The sequence below is a fragment of the Puma concolor genome, chromosome B1 (genome assembly GCF_028749965.1).
Source record: "Puma concolor isolate L17-30 chromosome B1, mPumCon1.1.hap2, whole genome shotgun sequence".
Classification (NCBI taxonomy): domain Eukaryota; kingdom Metazoa; phylum Chordata; class Mammalia; order Carnivora; family Felidae; genus Puma; species Puma concolor.
Genome location: NC_141670.1, coordinates 50,422,999 through 50,442,540, shown reverse-complemented (window position 1 = coordinate 50,442,540; position 19,542 = coordinate 50,422,999). Strand labels below are relative to the sequence as shown.

Here is a 19,542-nt window from a genome sequence, read left to right as displayed (position 1 = left end):
AGGGGCGCCTGGGTGGCTCAGTCAGTTAAGCGTCCAACTTCAACTCAGGTCATGATCTCGCAGTTCATGGGTTCGAGCTGTGGGGCTCGAGCCATGGGTTCATGTGGGGCTCTGTGCTGACAGCTCAGAGCCTGGAGCCTGATTCGGATTCTGTGTGTCCCCCTCTGTCTCCCCCATCCCTTGCTCATGCTCGGTCTCTCTCTCTCTCTCTCAAAATAAAAATGAATAAAATTTAAAAAAAATGAAAATGAATGAATAAAAATTTTTTTAAAAGAGTGCATATATTCTAAGTTTTCAGATTACAAAAGGATTGTTGTTACTGTTACTGTTTTAGCAGTGAGGTAAAAGGGCTAAAGGAAGGCAAATATCTGTTGAGTACCCACACTGTGACAGGTATTTTACATACACTCTCCTTTGATCCTTCTTAATAATGTTTTTATTTTATTGTGGAGATCAATGTCCTAAGAGGGTATCTCTAAGAGAGTATGAGTTATCTGTTATGAATAGGTATCTATTAAGAATAAATACTGTGATCTCTATTTTATAGATGAAAAATCTGAGGTTCTAAAGGATTAGAGAACTTCCAAAAGTCACGCAATAAAACCAACAGTCAAGGATCAAACTTAATGATAAAACATAACATATACGTGTGTGTGTGTGTCTGTGTGTGTGTGAGAGAGAGAGACAGAGAGAGAGAGAGAGAGAGAGAGACAGACAGACACACACACACACACACACACACACACACACACACACACCCTGGAAACAAAGTGTCAAAAACTGGATAGAAGAAAGAACAAGTCAAAGATAGCTGAAAAAAACAAACAGTATTTGTTTCTCCTTCATCAGAGGCCCTACTCATATATTCATAAATCCCAAGTCAGTCTTGATTGCTGACTTTATTTTCTAAACTTATTTTTAAAACTTGGTTCAAACTGACATCTGGTTATGACAAAAATTTAATCCACCTTGAAATGGTAAAGGTTTGTCCCCTCATTTTACAGAGAAATTAGGTGATATGATCCAGATAATTCCAAAAGAAGATTTCTAAAAATATTTCAATCAGTGTCAGCATTACTAGTATAAACACAACCTTAAGTGTGGCTTCACTTAGAGGGAAAACACTAATTTGATTAGCACAATTTTAGAAAATAGTCTCTTTGTAGCACAGTACATAACAAAGAGGTTGAGAGCAAAGACTAGAGCCTAGAGTCAGAATGCTTGGTTCTGAATCTCAATTCTAGCATTCACTATGAAACCCTGAATCCATGCCTCAGTTTCCTTATTTGTAAAATGATGATCTTTCTTACAAGGCTATTTGAAGGATTAAATGGTTTAATAGTATATAAAATGTTTAGAACAGTGCTTAGAATATTAAATGTGCTCAATTATTGGTAACCATTATTACGATTACTTTACAGTTATTTCTCAAGGCTAAAGTAGAAGACACATGCTAGAAATAGCTATGGGATGCTCATACCCTTGAGCTCCAGCATAAGGAGCTGCCCTCTAGCCCAGGGCACAGTCCTGGCTTGGAGGATTACAATGGCTTTGTTAGGTGGGGATCCATGGTCACAGAAAACCAAATAGAAGGGTCTTGGGAGTTCTGACCAGTTTCAAAATGATTCTGGCCCAACCAGGATCCCCCAAATAATTAAGATAATTCTCCATAAGAGTAGCTTGGGTTTAGTTCTACCTAGACTTTCTAATATAACCCTATTACAGAACTGTTTGTATAAGGTCCAGAGGTGACCAGAAATGTTTAATACAAGACCTTTCCTCAGTATTATCTCTTAGTGTGATTAAAATATATTTAAAAATGTCAAAGAATATACAGATAAGTCACAGTAAATCCCATAGGGACAGATATTCCATGAAAGCAGGGACTCAGCCTATTTGTTTGCTGCTGCATCCCTGGTGTTGCAACATAGTTCATGGCACATAGTAAGCATTCTATAAAGACTTTCTTAAAAAATGAATGCCCAGGAAATAGGTTTTTGTTGTTATTGTTGAATAAACTCTTTCCCCTTCTTTCCTTCTCTGCTCTGTGAAACTGTTACTTAAAGGAGAAATGCATTATCTGATATCACTAGTAGCAGTCTCAGATATAGTAATAAGAAATGTACATTTTAAAACTGTGCATTTTTATCTCAATCTAATCTGTGTAATAGTAACGCCTAATTACTGTACTTAAGAAAATAGATTTTGTTAATGAGGCATTTTAAGTTGTATGGGAAAAGTACATTAACCCATGTATGGCACAACATTAAAAAAAATTTTTTTAGTGTTTATTTATTTTGAGAGAGACGGAGAGAGAGAGAGGGAGACACAGAATCCAAAGCAGGCTCCAGGCTCTGAGCTGTCAGCACAGAACCCAACTCAGGGCTTGAACACATTAGCTATGAGATCATGACCTGAGCCAAAGTCGATGCTCAACCGACTGAGCCACACAGGCACCCCAAAGCACAACATTTTAAATATAACCTTAAGAGCTTCACAAACCTTCTCCCAAAACCCATTTTCCATGGACCTTAGTTTAGGTAAAATCATAAGCATACAGACTCAACTTAGAATTTGTGATAATTCAGGTATAGTATACATGTAAGATTTAGACTGAATATAAGTTTGAAATGATTTGTTCCTTTGTGAATACTATAGTCTTGTTTTCCTTTTGCTTTATGATTAAAGATGCTGTAAATATATTTTACCATGACATTCTAATATGCAGTGTGGCCAACAATGATTTAAAATAATTTCTTTAATGTATTTCATTATCATTTTATAATGCATTTAATATCATCTATTTTGGCTTTAATATATACTTTATCATAATGGAATAACATGTTATCTCTTTATATCATTTCTGGTATACTTGGAAGGACAATGGGCAACTGAAAGGAAAGTCTAACCTAATACCTGTGATTTTGGCCAAAGCATTTAACCTCTCTGTGTCAGTATTCTCATCTGTAACACAGAAATAATACATACCAGCCCTCACAAGAATACTGAGAAGATCAAATAATAATATACATAAAAGCATTAATTTGTTAATTTTAGTTAAAATTTAAATTTTTGAAAATAAGATTGGCTTTCTCTCAAATATTCTGAATTAGTAAGGCATAGACCTCAAGTCTGGTTCTACTTGGCTACGTTGTCAGAATAAACTTTTAGGGGCGCCTGGGTGGCGCAGTCGGTTAAGCGTCCGACTTCAGCCAGGTCACGATCTCGCGGTCCGTGGGTTCGAGCCCCGCGTCAGGCTCTGGGCTGATGGCTCGGAGCCTGGAGCCTGTTTCCGATTCTGTGTCTCCCTCTCTCTCTGCCCCTCCCCCGTTCATGCTCTGTCTCTCTCTGTCCCAAAAATAAATAAAAGTTGAAAAAAAAAATTAAAAAAAAAAATAATAAATAAAAAAAAAGAATAAACTTTTAGCTTTTAATTTTGACACGCTACTGTGCTCAGTAGTAGCAGCTGAGGTTATAATCATGTCGAAATACATCCTCCAAATCCAAAGTGTTTTAACATAAGCAACGTAAAACTTTTATGTGAATATGAGGTTTGTGAACACTGTGATAATTTCAACTTACTCTTTTTTCCTACGACCATGAAAAAAACTGGCCCATTCAAAGCATGTCTTTTTGCTTCCAACCCAAAAAATGGAGGGAATACCAACTATGAGAGCCATCAGGTATTTCATCAGAAAGAGAATCAGGTCTGGACGACTCATTTGAGTAACCTACAAGAAGAGAAAGAAAAATACCTTAAATGTATAGAAAGAACTTTCTATCAAAGGCCATTATAAATCCTTTAAATAAACAACAGTAAAGTAATTCTACAATTTGATATTTTCACTTACATAGTTAGTCTACAGTTAATTTTGTTATATGTAAAAGATACACACTCTTCAACTAAGTTTCTATTTTGTATTTTGAGTCCTATATTTTTCTTATTAGCTCACAATGGTATCTTCTAAAGAAAAAGATTATTAATGTAGAAAATAAGCCATGAATAGGAATAGAGCCTCAAATATAATACCTATACTCTTCTTGGCCAATTCTGTTAGTCCTATCATTGATCATTACAATATAAAATTAGGGAAGTATTAATCCCCCCCCTCCATTTTATTAGTTTTTGTGCATATCTTTTATAGCCCTTCCTTCTACCTACCTGCTGGCTGTTTTCAAGCTTCCTCTTTAACCTATGAGTTATCTGTAAGTACATTTTCTAGTTTCTATTGATAGGAGTTTTTAAAAATCTCTTTTTATTGTTGGTTTCAATTTTAATTATTGTGGTTAGAGAACATGGTCTATATTATTCTGGTTACCTTAAATTTTGGAGACTTCCTTTGTGATTTAGGACAAGATTTTTCTAAGTATTCCTTGTGTACTCGAAAATAGCACATACCCTCTGTTGGGTACAAAATCTCCTCTGTGTACTGTATCAATTAGTTCTGTCGTTCAAATTTTCTATACATTCAATTTTCTTAATACCTCTTTCTTAATAGAGGTATGCCAAAATCTATCATAACCGGGGACTCATCAGTTTTCTTCGAATCCTGTCAGTTTTCACTTTCAAGCCTCTGTTAGATGTTATGTAAATTCAATAATGCTCTAGTTGCTCATTTTGCTTATTAATGCTCTTCACCTTAAACTGTATTTTATCTGAGATTAATATTGTCACATCAGCTTTTCACTTCATCACAGCAATAGATTTTCCAGGTGCATCCTTTCCTGTCTACGAATGTATTCAAGTCTGTCTGTTTGGGTTCTACTGTTTCTTTTAAGCAGTATACAGTTTACTTCCACTAAAATATACACTCCATGAAGAGATTATTTTCTCCACTGTTTTATCCCCAGAATCTAGGCCAGTGCCAGCACATAGTAGGTACTCAATAAACACATACATTTAGAAAATATACTTCATTTTATTAAAAAAAATTATAGCTAAAATGATCAGCACCTTCATCTTTTTGAATACTCCTAGCACACTTTAGATTATTTTCCAGAAATTCAAAGCAACCTTTACAAAAATAATTATATTATCTTTAGTTATACTAAAGACAATAGTCTTTTTTGTCAAAAAGTACACCCTATGCCTACCTTTAGATTCCCTTTTCTTCTTGCTAAAGGATGACGTTTAGAAATTCTTACAGATAGGGTATGCCAGCGATAAATTATTTTAGTCTTTGCCTGAAATGTCTTTATTTTGCCCCCAATCTTGAATGGTGGTATAGATGGGTAAAGTTTCTCTCAGCATTTTAAAAACATTAGTTCATTGCCTTCTAGTTTCTATTGTTTCTGTTGAGAAGGTTAACTGATAATGTTTTAGAGATTTATTTCCTCTCTCTGGCAGCTTTTAAGTTTTTCTTTATCCTTTTCACTTTGTAGTTGCACTGAATGTTTCTCATTGTGATTTTTATTTCTTCTACTTAGTATGCAGAATGTACTTTTAATGTAAGGACCCAAGTTTTCATTTCTGGAGAATTTTCAGACATTAGGTCTTTGGTTACTGCTTCTTAGCCATTCTTAAGGCCTCTTCTTCTAGAACTCCCATTAGATGTATACTGAAATTCCTCAATCCTTGTTTTTCATGTTTCTTAACTACATAAATTTTTACTATTGTATGTCTCTCTATATTCTGTATTCTGGGTGAACTCTTGAGAATAACTTTCTTCTTCCCTAATTCCCTCTTCAACCATGTCTTATGTTAGGGTTCATTCTATCTACTGATTTAATTTTCATAAATTCAATTCTAAGATGTCTTAAAATTGGTTCTTATTTATTATTATTTCATTTCTGCTGACTTATCCTAATTTCTTATTCTTTTAAAATGGTTTATATTGTTTATCTTTTGGAGAATCCTAAACATTCTTATTCTTAAGTCTTTAAAAAATTATCTTACGGGGCGCCTGGGTGGCGCAGTCGGTTGAGCGTCTGACTTCAGCCAGGTCACGATCTCGCGGTCCGTGAGTTCGAGCCCCGCGTCAGGCTCTGGGCTGATGGCTCAGAGCCTGGAGCCTGTTTCCGATTCTGTGTCTCCCTCTCTCTCTGCCCCTCCCCCGTTTATGCTCTGTCTCTCTCTGTCCCAAAAATAAATAAACGTTGAAAAAAAAAATTAAAAAAAAAAATCTTACTACTTTCATTTCATCTGGGAGCAAATCCATCTTCTGATTGTTGATTTTGTTAGATGCCTTCTAAGTTTGGCCTTTTTTTTTAATTGTGCTTTGGGATTTTAGTTTGCAGATCTTGAGAATTTTCTCTCTCTCTCTCCCTCATCTCACCCTGTCTTATGGCTTTTGGTTTGTCTTCACCAGTGCCCACAGGAACCTCATCAAAAACCAGGTTGTGTATTATTGGTTACTGGAGATTCAGGTATAGGAGTCATTACAGTTTGGCTTAAACATTGAATGTCTTAAGGCTGTGCTGGCGCTCTCCCACATCTCTAGATAATATTTTTATATTAACTACAGCTTCAGGGGACAGGTGGTATCGCTATACAAACTTCCTTTCAGGAGCAGGGAAGCCCCATTTCCAATTCCTTTTTTTTTTTTTAATGTTTATTTATTTATTTTGAGGAAGAGAGAGAGGCAGTGTGAGCAGGGAAGAGGCAGAGAGAGAAAGGGAGAGAGTCCCAAGTAGGCTCTGCATTGTCAGTGCGGAACCCAACATAGGGCTTGATCTCATGAACCATGAGATCATGACCTGAGCTGAAATGAAGAGCTGTCCACTTAACCAACTGGTGCACCAATTCTTATTTTTAACCAGTGAGCCTAGTTCTGGTCCTCTGACTTCCATGTGATACTTTTGCTTTTCAATACTCCCCAGAAACTGAACACCAAATCACCTCTTGCTACTTCATACCTGAAGTCGAGTAGGCCCATGTTTTTAATCACTGGTCATCAGTTTGCATTTCTATTATATAAATCAGTTTATTTTGTCTTTTATATTGATTTCATTTAGAAATTTTGTTATGTTTTATCTGTAACTGATTTTATGTTTATGTTTAGATTTTATGTTTATGTTTATTATAGTAGCCTGGTAAGCTCAAAACATAGAACTTATATTACAATTATAACTTAGAACTAAGGTGTGATTCCTTTAGGATTTACCTAAAAATCAAACAGCAAATATTTATAGATCATCCACCACTCTAAGAATAATTCTTTTCAAAGTCCCATGAGACTTATAAAACAGATGTAAGGTTTGATTAATGTTTCCATCAAGCTGATAATCTAAATGAAAATACAAATTAAAGAAACTACTGAATAGTTAAGAACTATAATTAAGAAGCAGATGGAGACGCTAAAGCAGATCACAAATAACCTCCTCATTAAAAAATACAACGGCTTGTTGTTGTTTAAGATTTTATTTTTAAGTAATCTCTATACCCAATGTGGAGCTTGAACTCACAACCCCAAGATCAAGATCAGTTGCATGGTCTACCAACTGAGCCAGCCAGACATCCCTGTTTCACTTTTTCTTAATACTTCTATGTAGCATCAGTTATTAATGACTATCTCACATTTTACAAAACTTTTATCTCCCCTGGCTTCTAGAACACTGTATAGTCATGATTATTCTCCTAATAAGGCATTACATTCTCACTTTCATTACTTTCTTCTTGACTTCCTACTCCTGTTCTTCTACCCTTTGCACCCCCACTACCCTCTATACAAGAGTTCTTAAAGTCACTCCTTAATTCTTTCTTTATACTCTCAACTATCATTAAGACTTAGAAGTCATCTAGTCTTATTCTTTACCTAACAAATTAATTTGCTTTCAACCTAGTTATTGTATGAATATAATTAGACAGTGGTATTGATGATAAAATACAAGCTTGCTCCTTCCCACTTCTAGCTATTCTTTTTTTTTTTTTAATTTTTTTAACGTTTATTTATTATTGACAGAGCATGAACAGGGGAGGGTCACAGAGAGAGGGAGACACAGAATCGGAAACAGGCTCTAGGCTCTGAGCTGTCAGCACAGAGCTCGACGTGGGGCTTGAAGTCACAAACCACAAGATCATGCCGAGTCGAAGTCAGACGCTTAACCGAATGAGCCACCCAGGCACCCCCTCTTCCAGCTATTCTGGCCACCTGTCCTAGTTTTGTCCTTTGGTGCTATAAAGAATAAGGCTACCATTCCAGAAGTTCTTGTCAGTTCAATAAGATGCTGTGCCAGAAGCAACACACACACAAAAAAACACTGTAAATATTGGGAACAAGGAGACAAAAGACTATCCAGAAAATCCAAGAGAATCAAAGGGTTCAGTAACTAAGTTAGGTAAGATCATACAAAAATCAAATGTTTTCTTATATACCATCAATAACCAGAGAAGAAACATAATGAAAACAATTTCATTTATAATGCAAACAAAAACTAAAAAAATATCTAGAAATAAACCTAGCAAGAAATACAAAGAAAATGATAAAACTCTATCAAAGGACACAGAGAAAAACTGAAGTACATAAACAGTTCACGTTTCTACATGCAAACACGCAATGTTTTCAAGATATCAATTCAATTATCCCCCAAATTAATCCTATAAACTTGGTACAATCCAAAAAGAGCAATAGGATTTTTCATAGAATGTTGAAAGTTTAGTATATGATAAAAGTGTTTCAAATAAATGGGGGAAAAGATCATATATTGTTTAATAAATAATGTTGGGATGGTTGGCAATCCATCTGGAAACAAAATAATTTAGATGTCACTTCATATAAGAAAAGGAAATTCTAGGCGGATAACAACAAATCATAAAAGTATGAAAAGAATGAAGAACATTTTTATAATGATGGTGCAGAAGGCCATTTTAAAAAAAGTAACACTAAGGGGCACCCGGTGGCTCAGTCAGTTAAGCGACCTACTCTTGATTTTGGCTCAGGCCATGATCTTACAATTTGTGAGATTGCAGCCACGTCAGACTCCATGCCTGCTTCAGACTCTTTCTTCTCTCTCTCTCTGCCCTTCCCCCTGCTCACGTGCTCTCTCTCAAAATATTTAAAAAAAAAAATTAAAAAGTAACATGAAAGAAGCCATAAGAGGAAAAGACTGACAGTTTTGATTACTAAAAACTTAAAATTTCTGCAGAACAAGAACTGTATTCACCTTAATAGATCAATGACTAACTAGGAATGTTAACTATATTATCTATCAATAAAGTAAACTAAGGAACAGAACTAATAAAAATAGAAGAAACAAACAAAGGGAAGAAAACAGCAAATACACATGCACATGCCTGCATTCACACAGCTACAATAAGAACAAAAATGGGGCACCTGGGTGGCTCAGTCAGTTAGGCATCAACCTCTTGCTTTTGGCTCAGGTCATGAGCTCATGTAATTTGCGAGATTGAGACCTGTGTTGGGGGGAGGGATTCTCTTGGAATTCTCTCTCTTCCTCTCTGCCTCTCCCCTGCTTGCACATGCTCTCTCTCTCAAAATAAATAAACATTAAGAAAAAGAGAACAAAACTAAAATAGCTTTAAGAGATTACTTTGCTCAATTCCATTCAAATAAACTTGAAAATTAATTGAAACAGATGATAGTAAAATATTAACTGATTCCACAAGCAAGCATAAAGTTGTACCTAACTCAACAGACTCTATAAAACAATAAAACTATATGTATCATTTATGAATTTTTATGCAAACAGAATCCAACAGCAAATTCAAAGAATATGCCATCACCAAAATACAAAAATACAAAGATGGTTCAATAGGAAACCAATTTATAAATTCAACACACTGGATCAAAGGAAAAATATACATGATCATTTTCATGTATGCCAAAGGCATTTGATAAATTGAACATCCGTTTTTGTTTTTTAAAAAGTTATAATAAAATATGGAGATGATGAATAAGTTCTTAAAGTAACAAAATAACTATCTCGAGGCACCTGGGTGGCTCAGTCGGTTAAGCACCCAACCTTAGCTCAGGTCATGATCTCACGGTTTGTGAGTTTGAGCCCCACGTAGGGCTCTGTGCTGACAGCTCAGAGCCTGGAGCCTGCTTTGGATTCTGTGTCTCCTTTTCTCTCTGACCCTGTCCTGCTCCTGCTCTTTGTCTCTCAAAAATAAAATAAACGTTAAAAAAAATTTTTTTTAATAACTCTATCTCAATCTAAAAGTATCATGCTTAATGGGAATGCCAGAAGCCACTAAATATTCTCATTAACATCAGGAATACAAGAATATGTACTATACCACCATTCTTAGCCTTGTTTCAACAGTTCTAACAGATTGCAACCAAAGAAACAAATTGTGAGTATAGAAACTATAAAGGAGATAAAATTATTATTTATAAGTAATATAATTTTATACCTGGAAAAACTAAGAGAAAGGTAAAAATTATTACAAATCATAAGCAAGGTGGCAAGGTACAAGGTGAAATACAGAAATCACTTTCATATATACATACATAACAATCAATCAGTTAGTAGGCAAAAAAAGAGGACCTAAAATTCATATGTTGAAGTCTTAACTCTCAGTACCTCATAAGATGACTCATTTGGAGATAGAGTCTTTAAAGAGATAATTAAGGTTACATGAGGTCATATGGATGGGTCCTAAACAAATCTGACTGGTGTCCTTACAAGAAGAAATTTGGACACCTACACACCAAGGATGCACCATGTGAGAAAAGACCATATTAAAAAAAAAAAAGACTACTAGAAAAGGCCATGTGAGGAAATGGTAAGAGGGTGATCATCCACAAAACAAAGAGAGAGTTCTCAGAGGAAACCAACCCTGCTGATACCTTGATCTTGGACTTCCAGCCTCCAGAACTGTGAGAAAATAAATTTTTGTTGTTTAAACTGCCTAGTCTATAGTATACTGTTATGGCAGCCTTAGCAAACAATTACAAACACAGTTAAAAAAAAAAAAAAAAAAAGCTAAACAACTAGGAAGGAATAAATTTAATAAGAAAAATGAGTGATATATTGGAAGAACTTTAAAATATACTCCTCTTAAAACATGTTCTTTGCTAGAAACAATCACTATTATAAAAATGCAAATTCTCCTTGATTTAGCCATTAAATTTAACACAAGTCTAATAAAAATAACAACAGAGTTACCTGGGAATTAAACAGGATGATTCTAAAGTTCATATAGAAGAACACACAAGTCTAAACTGAAAGAGAAAAGAAATATGTAGGGGCCCCTGAGTGGCTCAGTTAGTTAAGCATCTGACTTTAGCTCAGGTCATGATCTAGCAATTTGTGGGTTCGAGCCCCACATCAGGCTCTGTGCTGACAGCTCAGAGCCTGGTGCCTGCTTCAGATTCTGTGTCTCCCTGTCTCTCTCTGCCCCTACCCCACTTGCATTCTCTCTCTCAAAAAATAAACATTAAAAATAAATAAATAAGAAATAAGTAGAATTGAGCTATAATATAATTGTGTATACTGAAAGCATAGTTTTACTATTTATTTACATGTGATATTTCAAATCATCTGGAAAAGATGAATTATTCAGTAAGTGGATTCTAGTTAGGTATTTGGAAAAAAATAGCACTGAAGCCACACCATATCTCGTACCAGGATAAATTCCTAGTAGATCGAAATTCAAATGTAAAAAAAAAGTAAACAACCAAAAAGAAACCACAAAGTTCAAGATGAAAGCTTTTATATTCTCAGGATGGAGAATGACTTTCTAGTTATAACACAAAATCTACAAGCCATAAAAGTGAAGACAGATAAATCTGACTTCATAAAACCCCAACATTTCTGCATGGCTATAACTTCCATAAAGTCAAAAGACAATAAAAAAGCTGGTATAAAATTGTTACAAATGTATGGCAGATAAAGGGACTAATTTTATTAATAAATAAGTATTATAAATAGATAAAAGTCTACTACTTAAGGAAAATTAGCAAAAGATATGGATAGTTTATAAAAAATGAAATACAAATATACAAGCTTAAGCTCACAGTTTAAAAAAATTAAAATTACATGACAATTCTACATTTTTAATCCATCAGGTTAAGATCCAAGTCTGATAGTATGTTGCATTTGCAAATGTGTGGAGAAATATACTCTCATATATTGGAGATAGGAATATAAATCCATACCACTTCTATAAAAGACAATTTGGTAATACTTACCAAAATTATATACTTTATGAAGCTAATATATGTCAATTGTATCTAAAAAATTATACTCTTGATCAAGCAATTCTTTTAAAAATTTATGTACAGATTTATTCACATTTATGTGAAATGATATACAAAAACTGTTTGCAGTAATAAAATATTAGAAACAATGTGTTTATCCAGTGAATGGCATATTATGAGGTCATAAAACATATTGAGGAAGACTTTTCTCTTCAGGTATTAGTCTCCAAGATATATAGTTAAATGTGAATAGTAGCTACCATTTGAGTGAAAAAAGAAAAAGGAATATACCTGCTTGTACATGCATAAGCATCTCTGAAAGGATATAAAAATTCATTGTAATATTCAAGTTACCTTGGGAAGGGCACTGGGTAGCTGGGAGACACAGGCATAAATGGGAGATTTTTTTCCCATATACTCATATAACTTTTGGGTTTTTAACTGTGTGAGTATCTATTAAACATTTTTTAAGAATAAAAGTAGAGAACTTCATTTTTTTAAGTCTGAGCATTCCAAATATAAAACTAAGAGTTGGGTGTGGTATGAGGAAATATCTCCATGGAAGAGCAGTATATAAATTAGTATAATATTTCTGATAGACAGTCTCACAGTACTTACTAAAAATTGTAATGTGTATACCTTTTAAGTGACAAATCCTGTTTCAAGAAATACACGCTAAAGGAACAGGAGACCAATAATAGGAAATTGTTTAAATAAAGATACATTCTAGTTAGGTATCTAGAAAAAATAACCAAATAAGTAGCCATTCAACAATGATAACGTAAGTAAAGTGAAAAAAGGAAGATACAGTGGTATGCTTATAAATGTTTAACAACTGGCTTTCTGGATGGAGGTAAGCTCTGTTTTTAGCATCTACAAAGTTTGTAGTGTAAATACACCAACCATGCCACTTTCAAGCTACTCACTTAATGTGGAGTCATGAAGAAAGGCACACAACTGCCTCTTGTGAGCCTGTGTGAGCAACCTCTAGTACACTACCAGGTGTAGACTAATGTGTCAAATATGATATTTATATTTTATTATTATTATTATTTTTTTTTTTTGAGAGAGAGCGTGCAAGCGAGGGAGGGGCAGAGAGAGAGGGAGAATCCCAAGCAGGCTCTGTGCTGTCAGTGAACAGCCCCGACATGGGACTCAAACTCACAACCTGTGGGATCAGGACATGAGCTGAAATCAAGAGTTGGACGCTCAACCACTGAGCCACCCAGGCCTCCCATTTATATTTAAAAATTACATATAATATCTGTAACATATTACATACATATCAAATATGACTTTTTAGTGTGTTTTGTTACATATCACTATGCACTGTTCTAGCTATCTACTCTTGTGTAGACACCAAAACTTAATAGCTTAAAACAGGTACTTATTATCTCTGACAGTTCTGTGAGTTGACTGGGCTCAGTTGGGTGACTCTCACTTGGGTTCTTGCATAGTTGCAGTTAATTCCAGCCCCATTTGTCATTTAACTGCATCATCTATCTGAACGTAATACTGAGATGGATATACATATAAGATGGTTTCTTCACTCAAACATGTAGAATATCAGTTAGGATTGCTGGGAAAGGTGGAAGGCTGGCTGGGACCTTTCCCTGCTCTCCTCTTCCTCCCTTCATGCAGCCTCACCATACAAGCTTATGACTAGTTTGGAGTTCCACACATTTTGTGGTTTCAGAGCAGGCTGACTTCTTACTAGAGGAAAAAATTGCAAGGCTTCTTATGACTTAGCCTCAAGGTCACACAGAATCACTTTTGCTGCATTCCACTAATCAAAAACAAGTCACAAAGCCAGCCCGATTCAAGGAAAAGAACTACGTAGACAAGAGCAAAAAGTGTGATTCACTGGCTGGAGGCAACGGAGTATATATTTCTACAGTAGCTACCAAAATGTTAGAAAGGGGTGCCAGCCTGGCTCAGTCAGTAGAGCATGTGACTCTTGATCTCAGGGTTGTAAGTTCAAGCCTCACATTGGGTGTAGACATTAAAAATAAAATCTTTAAAAAAATGTTAGAGTCAGAGGCTTAACCGACTGAGCCACCCAGGTGCCTCTGACAGCTCAGAGCCTGGAGCCTGCTTTGAATTGTGTCTTCCTCTCTCTCCGCTCTCTCTCTCTCTCTCAATAAATAAACATTATTTTTTTAAATGTTAGAAAAATATAAAGAAAAATGTAAATACTGGTTATACTGATGGGGAGGTGTGTTTTTCTTCCTAGCATGTTTTACAATAATATTTTCCTAATATTCTGGAATTTTTTTAAGTGGAGAAAACCATATATATATAATCAACATTTACAAAACATATTAACCACGAGAACTCCTATCGTATTAATGGAATGTTAAAAGCTCATGAGATACAGTGTAAATCTAGATTATGGTAGATACCAGTAAATGTTCTACAAATGAATTGCTCTAAGAAAATACCAAGTTATATTCATATTTAATAAAGTATATAGTGAATATCGTAAGTATCTAAAGTAAGTTATATAAAGAGATCAATGATCACCTAAATAGAACACATGATGATGAGCTGTAAATGAATCAATGCCCAGGACTTATATTCAGCATTTACACACACACACACACACACACACACACACACACACACACACACACACATCTTGTGACTTCCTTATATTCTCTACTATGGCACATTATTTCTTGAACACAGATCTTCACATAATAATAAGAACAAACGAATACAGACAGTATGTAAAATAAGTTGAAACATGTAAAGTACTTAGAACTGCACTTGACATCTAATAAATACTCAAACATGTGGTACATGGGTACTAGTGTCCCAGAAGATACTAAAAGATAATCCATAATAAGATATTCTGTGGTAAAATACAATTGGATATTATAATTCCTCCTTGGAGATTCACATGCATATTCATATATTAAAGGCTCTGAGAAGTCCTGAAGTAAACAACCATTTATCTTTGTTTATTCCAGTGTTTCCAATGCTATTATATACAGTTAAATTTCCCCATGTGAAAATTGAGGGATTAGACTAGGTAAATTCTAAGGTTTATCCTAATAACCTGTAGCCCTATTAATCTTTTTTTTTTTAACTTTAGTATTTATTTTGAGAGAGAGACAGACAGACAGAGCAAGCACAAGCAGGGAACCGGCAGAGAGGGAGGCAGAGAGAGAATCCCAAGCAGGCTCTGCACTGACAGTGCAGCCCCTAATGTGGGGCTCAAGTTCACAAACTGTGAGATCATGACCTGAACCCAAGTGAGATGTTTAACTGATTGAGCCACCCAGGCACCCCTAATCTTTTTGTTTTTAGTGTTGTTGTTTTTTTAAATTTATTTTAAGAGAGAGAGAGAGAGCGAGCGAGCAGGGGAGCGCCAGAGAGAGGAGAGAGAGAATCCAAAGCAAGCTTGCATTGTCAGCACACAGCCCAAGGTGGAGCTTTATCTCAAGGTTAGTATGATCGTGACCTGAGTCGAAATCAAGAGTTGGATGCTTAACTGACTGAGACACCCAGGCACCCCTGTAATCCTACTATTCTTGAAAATTTTTCTAGGGGAATTAGAGACTAGTCTCTAATTTTTATTATGTCTAATTTTGCTCCAAAAGTTATTTTCCATGATTTAAAAATCTATCATAGTAGTTAACACATATATTTTAACCAGAACTATATACTTTTGACTCACAAAAGAGAAAAGTTCCTATAAAAGTGGAGGAAGATAAGGGGAAGAATGAGACCATTCAGAAGCATGCTTCAAATCATATCAGCTTATATTCAGTGAATGGTGAGAAAAGAATGACTGAAGAAAAACAATTATTTGTAAATGTAAAGACAGGGCTCACATAATAAACAGGAAGAGGGCCAAGAACCTAAAAATTAAAACTAGTCAAAACTGTAATTAAGGTATGGAGGGAGATCTAATCAAATTTGAGTACAGAAGCAGAGCTATTATGTAATGTGAAAAGAGCACTGGCCTGAGCAATGTGACCTTGATAAAATCATTTTTAAAAAATTGCAGGCTTTAACTTAATGACTTTGAGGTTGCCTTCAATTCCAGATGACTGGTTATCTGCAGTCTAAAATACTCTTCTTCAGAGATCTTATCCAGTCAAATTCCTTCGTTTTATATGTGTGGAATCAAAGTAGGGAGGTAGACTGATTTGCTCAAGGTCATATAGCTAATTATTTCAGTCACTCAAGTACTGAGTGCCTACTATATCCTGGTACAAGAGATTTAACAGTAAATGAGTCAGAAAATTCTCTGCTCCACTGAGCTTACATTCTAGGGAGAGGTGGGGACAGGGTGAGGGTGGAGTGCTGTCAATTAACAAGGAAATAAAGAAATCCTGTGATATCAGGTGGTAATAAAAACTCAGAACTAAAGCAGAGCAGGGGATAAGGTTTTGGAGGTGGTGCAAATGCATGGGCCACATATTTTAGATCAAAATAGTGAGAAAAGGCATCTCCGAGAATACAGTATTTAAACAGGGATTCGGAATATACTCTGCAGTGAGAGTATTTCAAGCAGTAGGAATAGCAGTGACAATAATCCTGAGAGAACAAATCTGTTGTTTCTCAAGATCAATAACAAGGAGACCAGTGTGTCTAGAGCAGAGCAAGCAAGCAGAATGGTAGGCAGTAGGTCAGAGAAGTAGGCAGGAACCACATTATAAATGGCCCTGCAGGCAATAAAGAAAATGATGACTTTTTTATTAAGAGTAACAGGAAGTCATTTGAGGGTTTTGTTTGAAGGCACAATATGATCTCATTTATGTTTTATTTTTTTAATGTTTATTTATTTTTGAAGGAGAGAGAGAGACAGAGTGTGAGTGGGGGAGGGGCAGAGAAGGAGGGAGGCACACAATTGGAAGCAGGTTCTAGGCACAGAGCCCGATGCGGGGCTCAAACTCACAAGCTGTGAGATCATGACCTGAGCTGGTCAGACACTTAAACTGAGTCACCCAGGCACCCCTCATTTATGTTTTAAAAAGTTCACCCTGGTCACTTATTGTAAATAAATTGTAAAGGAACAAGAATAGAAGCAAGAAGATGAACTGGAAGGCCACTGTTGAAATATCAAATAGCGTGGACTAAGGTAGAAGTGAAGGTGGTTGGAAGTTGATGGGTTGGGTGTGATGAGATATGTGAGAAAAAGAGGGTTCAAAATGGCTCCTAATTTGGGGTGAGAGCAACTCATGAATCATAACATAATTTACTAAATGGGGGAAGAACTGGGGATGTGACACAGGAAGCAGGTTTTAGGAGAAAAACAAAGAGTTCTGTTTTAGACATGTTAAGTTGCAAATGCCTTGTAGATTTCTGAAAGGAAATGTCGTGTGTGTGTGTGTGTGTGTGTGTGTGTGTGTGTGTGTCTGGAACTCAGAAATGAAGTTGGGCTATATAGTCTAAAACATTGGACTGGACAAGACTATCCAGGTAAGGGGAGGGAGAAAAAAGATATCCTAAGTGAGAAACCATGTCTTCTAACTTCTTTAGTGTTTTAAACTGCATTGTACTGCCTTTTATGAATCAGAAATACTGTCCACATAACAGAAATGCTTGCATTAAAGGGAAGAAGTGCTAAAAACAAAAAGCAGTAAAGTCAACAACAACAAATCAGTAAAAACAGCAACAACCAAAATCTTCAATCAGGCAAGGCAATACAGTGAGGAATTGAAGGACAGAGGGATATAACATGGAATATTTTGTATTATAAGATTCTGGTTAAAACCAAAATTCCAGGGATGACAAATCAGCACCTGCCCATGTGCAGAATACAGTGACAAAGCAACTCAAGAAATACCTTTGTGAACGTGCCGTATGCAAAGAGTGCTGGAGCAAGAGGGCCAAGACTCTGCAAAAGAATGGCCAACCTATTGCTGTAAGGAAAGGAATTTTCCCTTATACACGAGGAAAAAGAGGAAGGAAAATGCATTATTATCTAGCTGTAAAACACACAAAAAATTCAGGCAGTTAGCATGTAAAACAGGATCTGTAGTAGCTAGAAAGACAAAACTCACTAAAGAAAAATATTTAAATAAAGGAAAAGGGGGGCGCCTGGGTGGCACAGTAGGTTAAGCTTTCAACTTTGGCTCAGGTCATGATCTCACAGCCAGGCCAATGAGTTTGAACCCTGCTTTGGGCTCTGTGCTGACAGCTCAGAGCCTGGAGCCTGCTTCGGATTCTGTCTCCCTCTCACTCTGCCCATCTCGCACTCACACTCTCTCTCTCAAAAATAAACATTAAAAAAAAATAATAAAGGAAAAGGAATACAATGTTCAGTTTTTATTTTAAAACAGCCCTATATTGAGCTGAATGCTTACAGATTTTTTTTTCTTTTGAGGAAAAAACCCACCAAATACCTCAGTTCCTGGTATAATTACAATAGACAAAAAATTTTACTGTCTCGTTTATAACTGTCCTTTTAAAACACTATATTCCTGGGACGACTGGGTGGCTTGATTTTGGCTCAGGTCATGATCCCAGGATCATGGGATCAAGCCCCACATCAGGCTCCATGCTGAGTGTGGAGCCTGCTTGGGATTCACTCTCTCTCTGCCCCTCTCCCATATGTACATGTTCTCTCCAAATATAAAAAATGAGTAAGTTTTAAAAAGTTAAAAAAATAATAAAATGCTATATTCCTACTGATGCTAAAATAAATCAACTTAATAATGCAAAAAACTGACCTGACATATTTCTTTGGTCTATTTACTGGGAACTAAAGGAGAATCCCAGGAAGAGAAGGGAGACAATCAGCATCTACTCTAAGCCCTGTATCTTGATTACTATAATTTTTCTACAACAGCCTGGCTAGCTGTGAAAAGCCTACATTCACGCTCTTCTGAATAACTGATCTCCTCTATCACCACTCTAATTTCAACCAATAGAACGTTGCAATATGATATTATTCAACCATAATATGAAAAATGTTTTTCCATATTTTGTTTTTTTCAAAATTAGAACCATAATCCACCAAAGACCCCTGAAGTTCTTTTTAATTATATAGAAAAAATTATGTTATGGGAGAAACAAACCTCACAAAGAAAGAAAACCACCAAGGGTGTATTTTTGGCTGTTGTGGTGACCTAAATTCAATTATTGTTTTTGAGACTTTGGATTTGAATCAGGTTGCAGAGTCTTTGGCCACTTTCCCTATCAAGTGGAATCTATACTAATGGAAACACATATTGCATTAGGTTTGCTTTCATTTTATTTATTTAATGTCATCTTATATAACCTTCTTTTACGTTATTTTCTGCCTGTTTTGCTTTCATTTTTAAAAAGATTCATTACAAATGTTGACTTACATTAAGCCTGTGGTCCCCTAAAGCCCACATAAAAATAAACTATTGATCAGGCTCATGCAGAATCTATCATGTTGATAAGTGACAACAGTTTTAGAATACAGGTCTTCTGATTCCAAATTTTGTGCACTTAT

General features: G+C 35.6%; 1 protein-coding gene across 3 annotated transcripts in view; it reads right to left on the bottom strand.

Moving 5' to 3' along the window:
- FZD3 (frizzled class receptor 3) overlaps positions 1-19,542 on the bottom strand; it is a 95,666-nt gene that overhangs the window by 14,306 nt on the left and 61,818 nt on the right. For all 3 annotated transcript variants that reach the window (XM_025921803.2, XM_086703779.1, XM_086703780.1), the window contains one exon: positions 3,583-3,731. In XM_025921803.2, the coding sequence (XP_025777588.1) occupies positions 3,583-3,731 (149 nt within the window). The remainder of the gene's footprint in view (positions 1-3,582; positions 3,732-19,542) is intronic.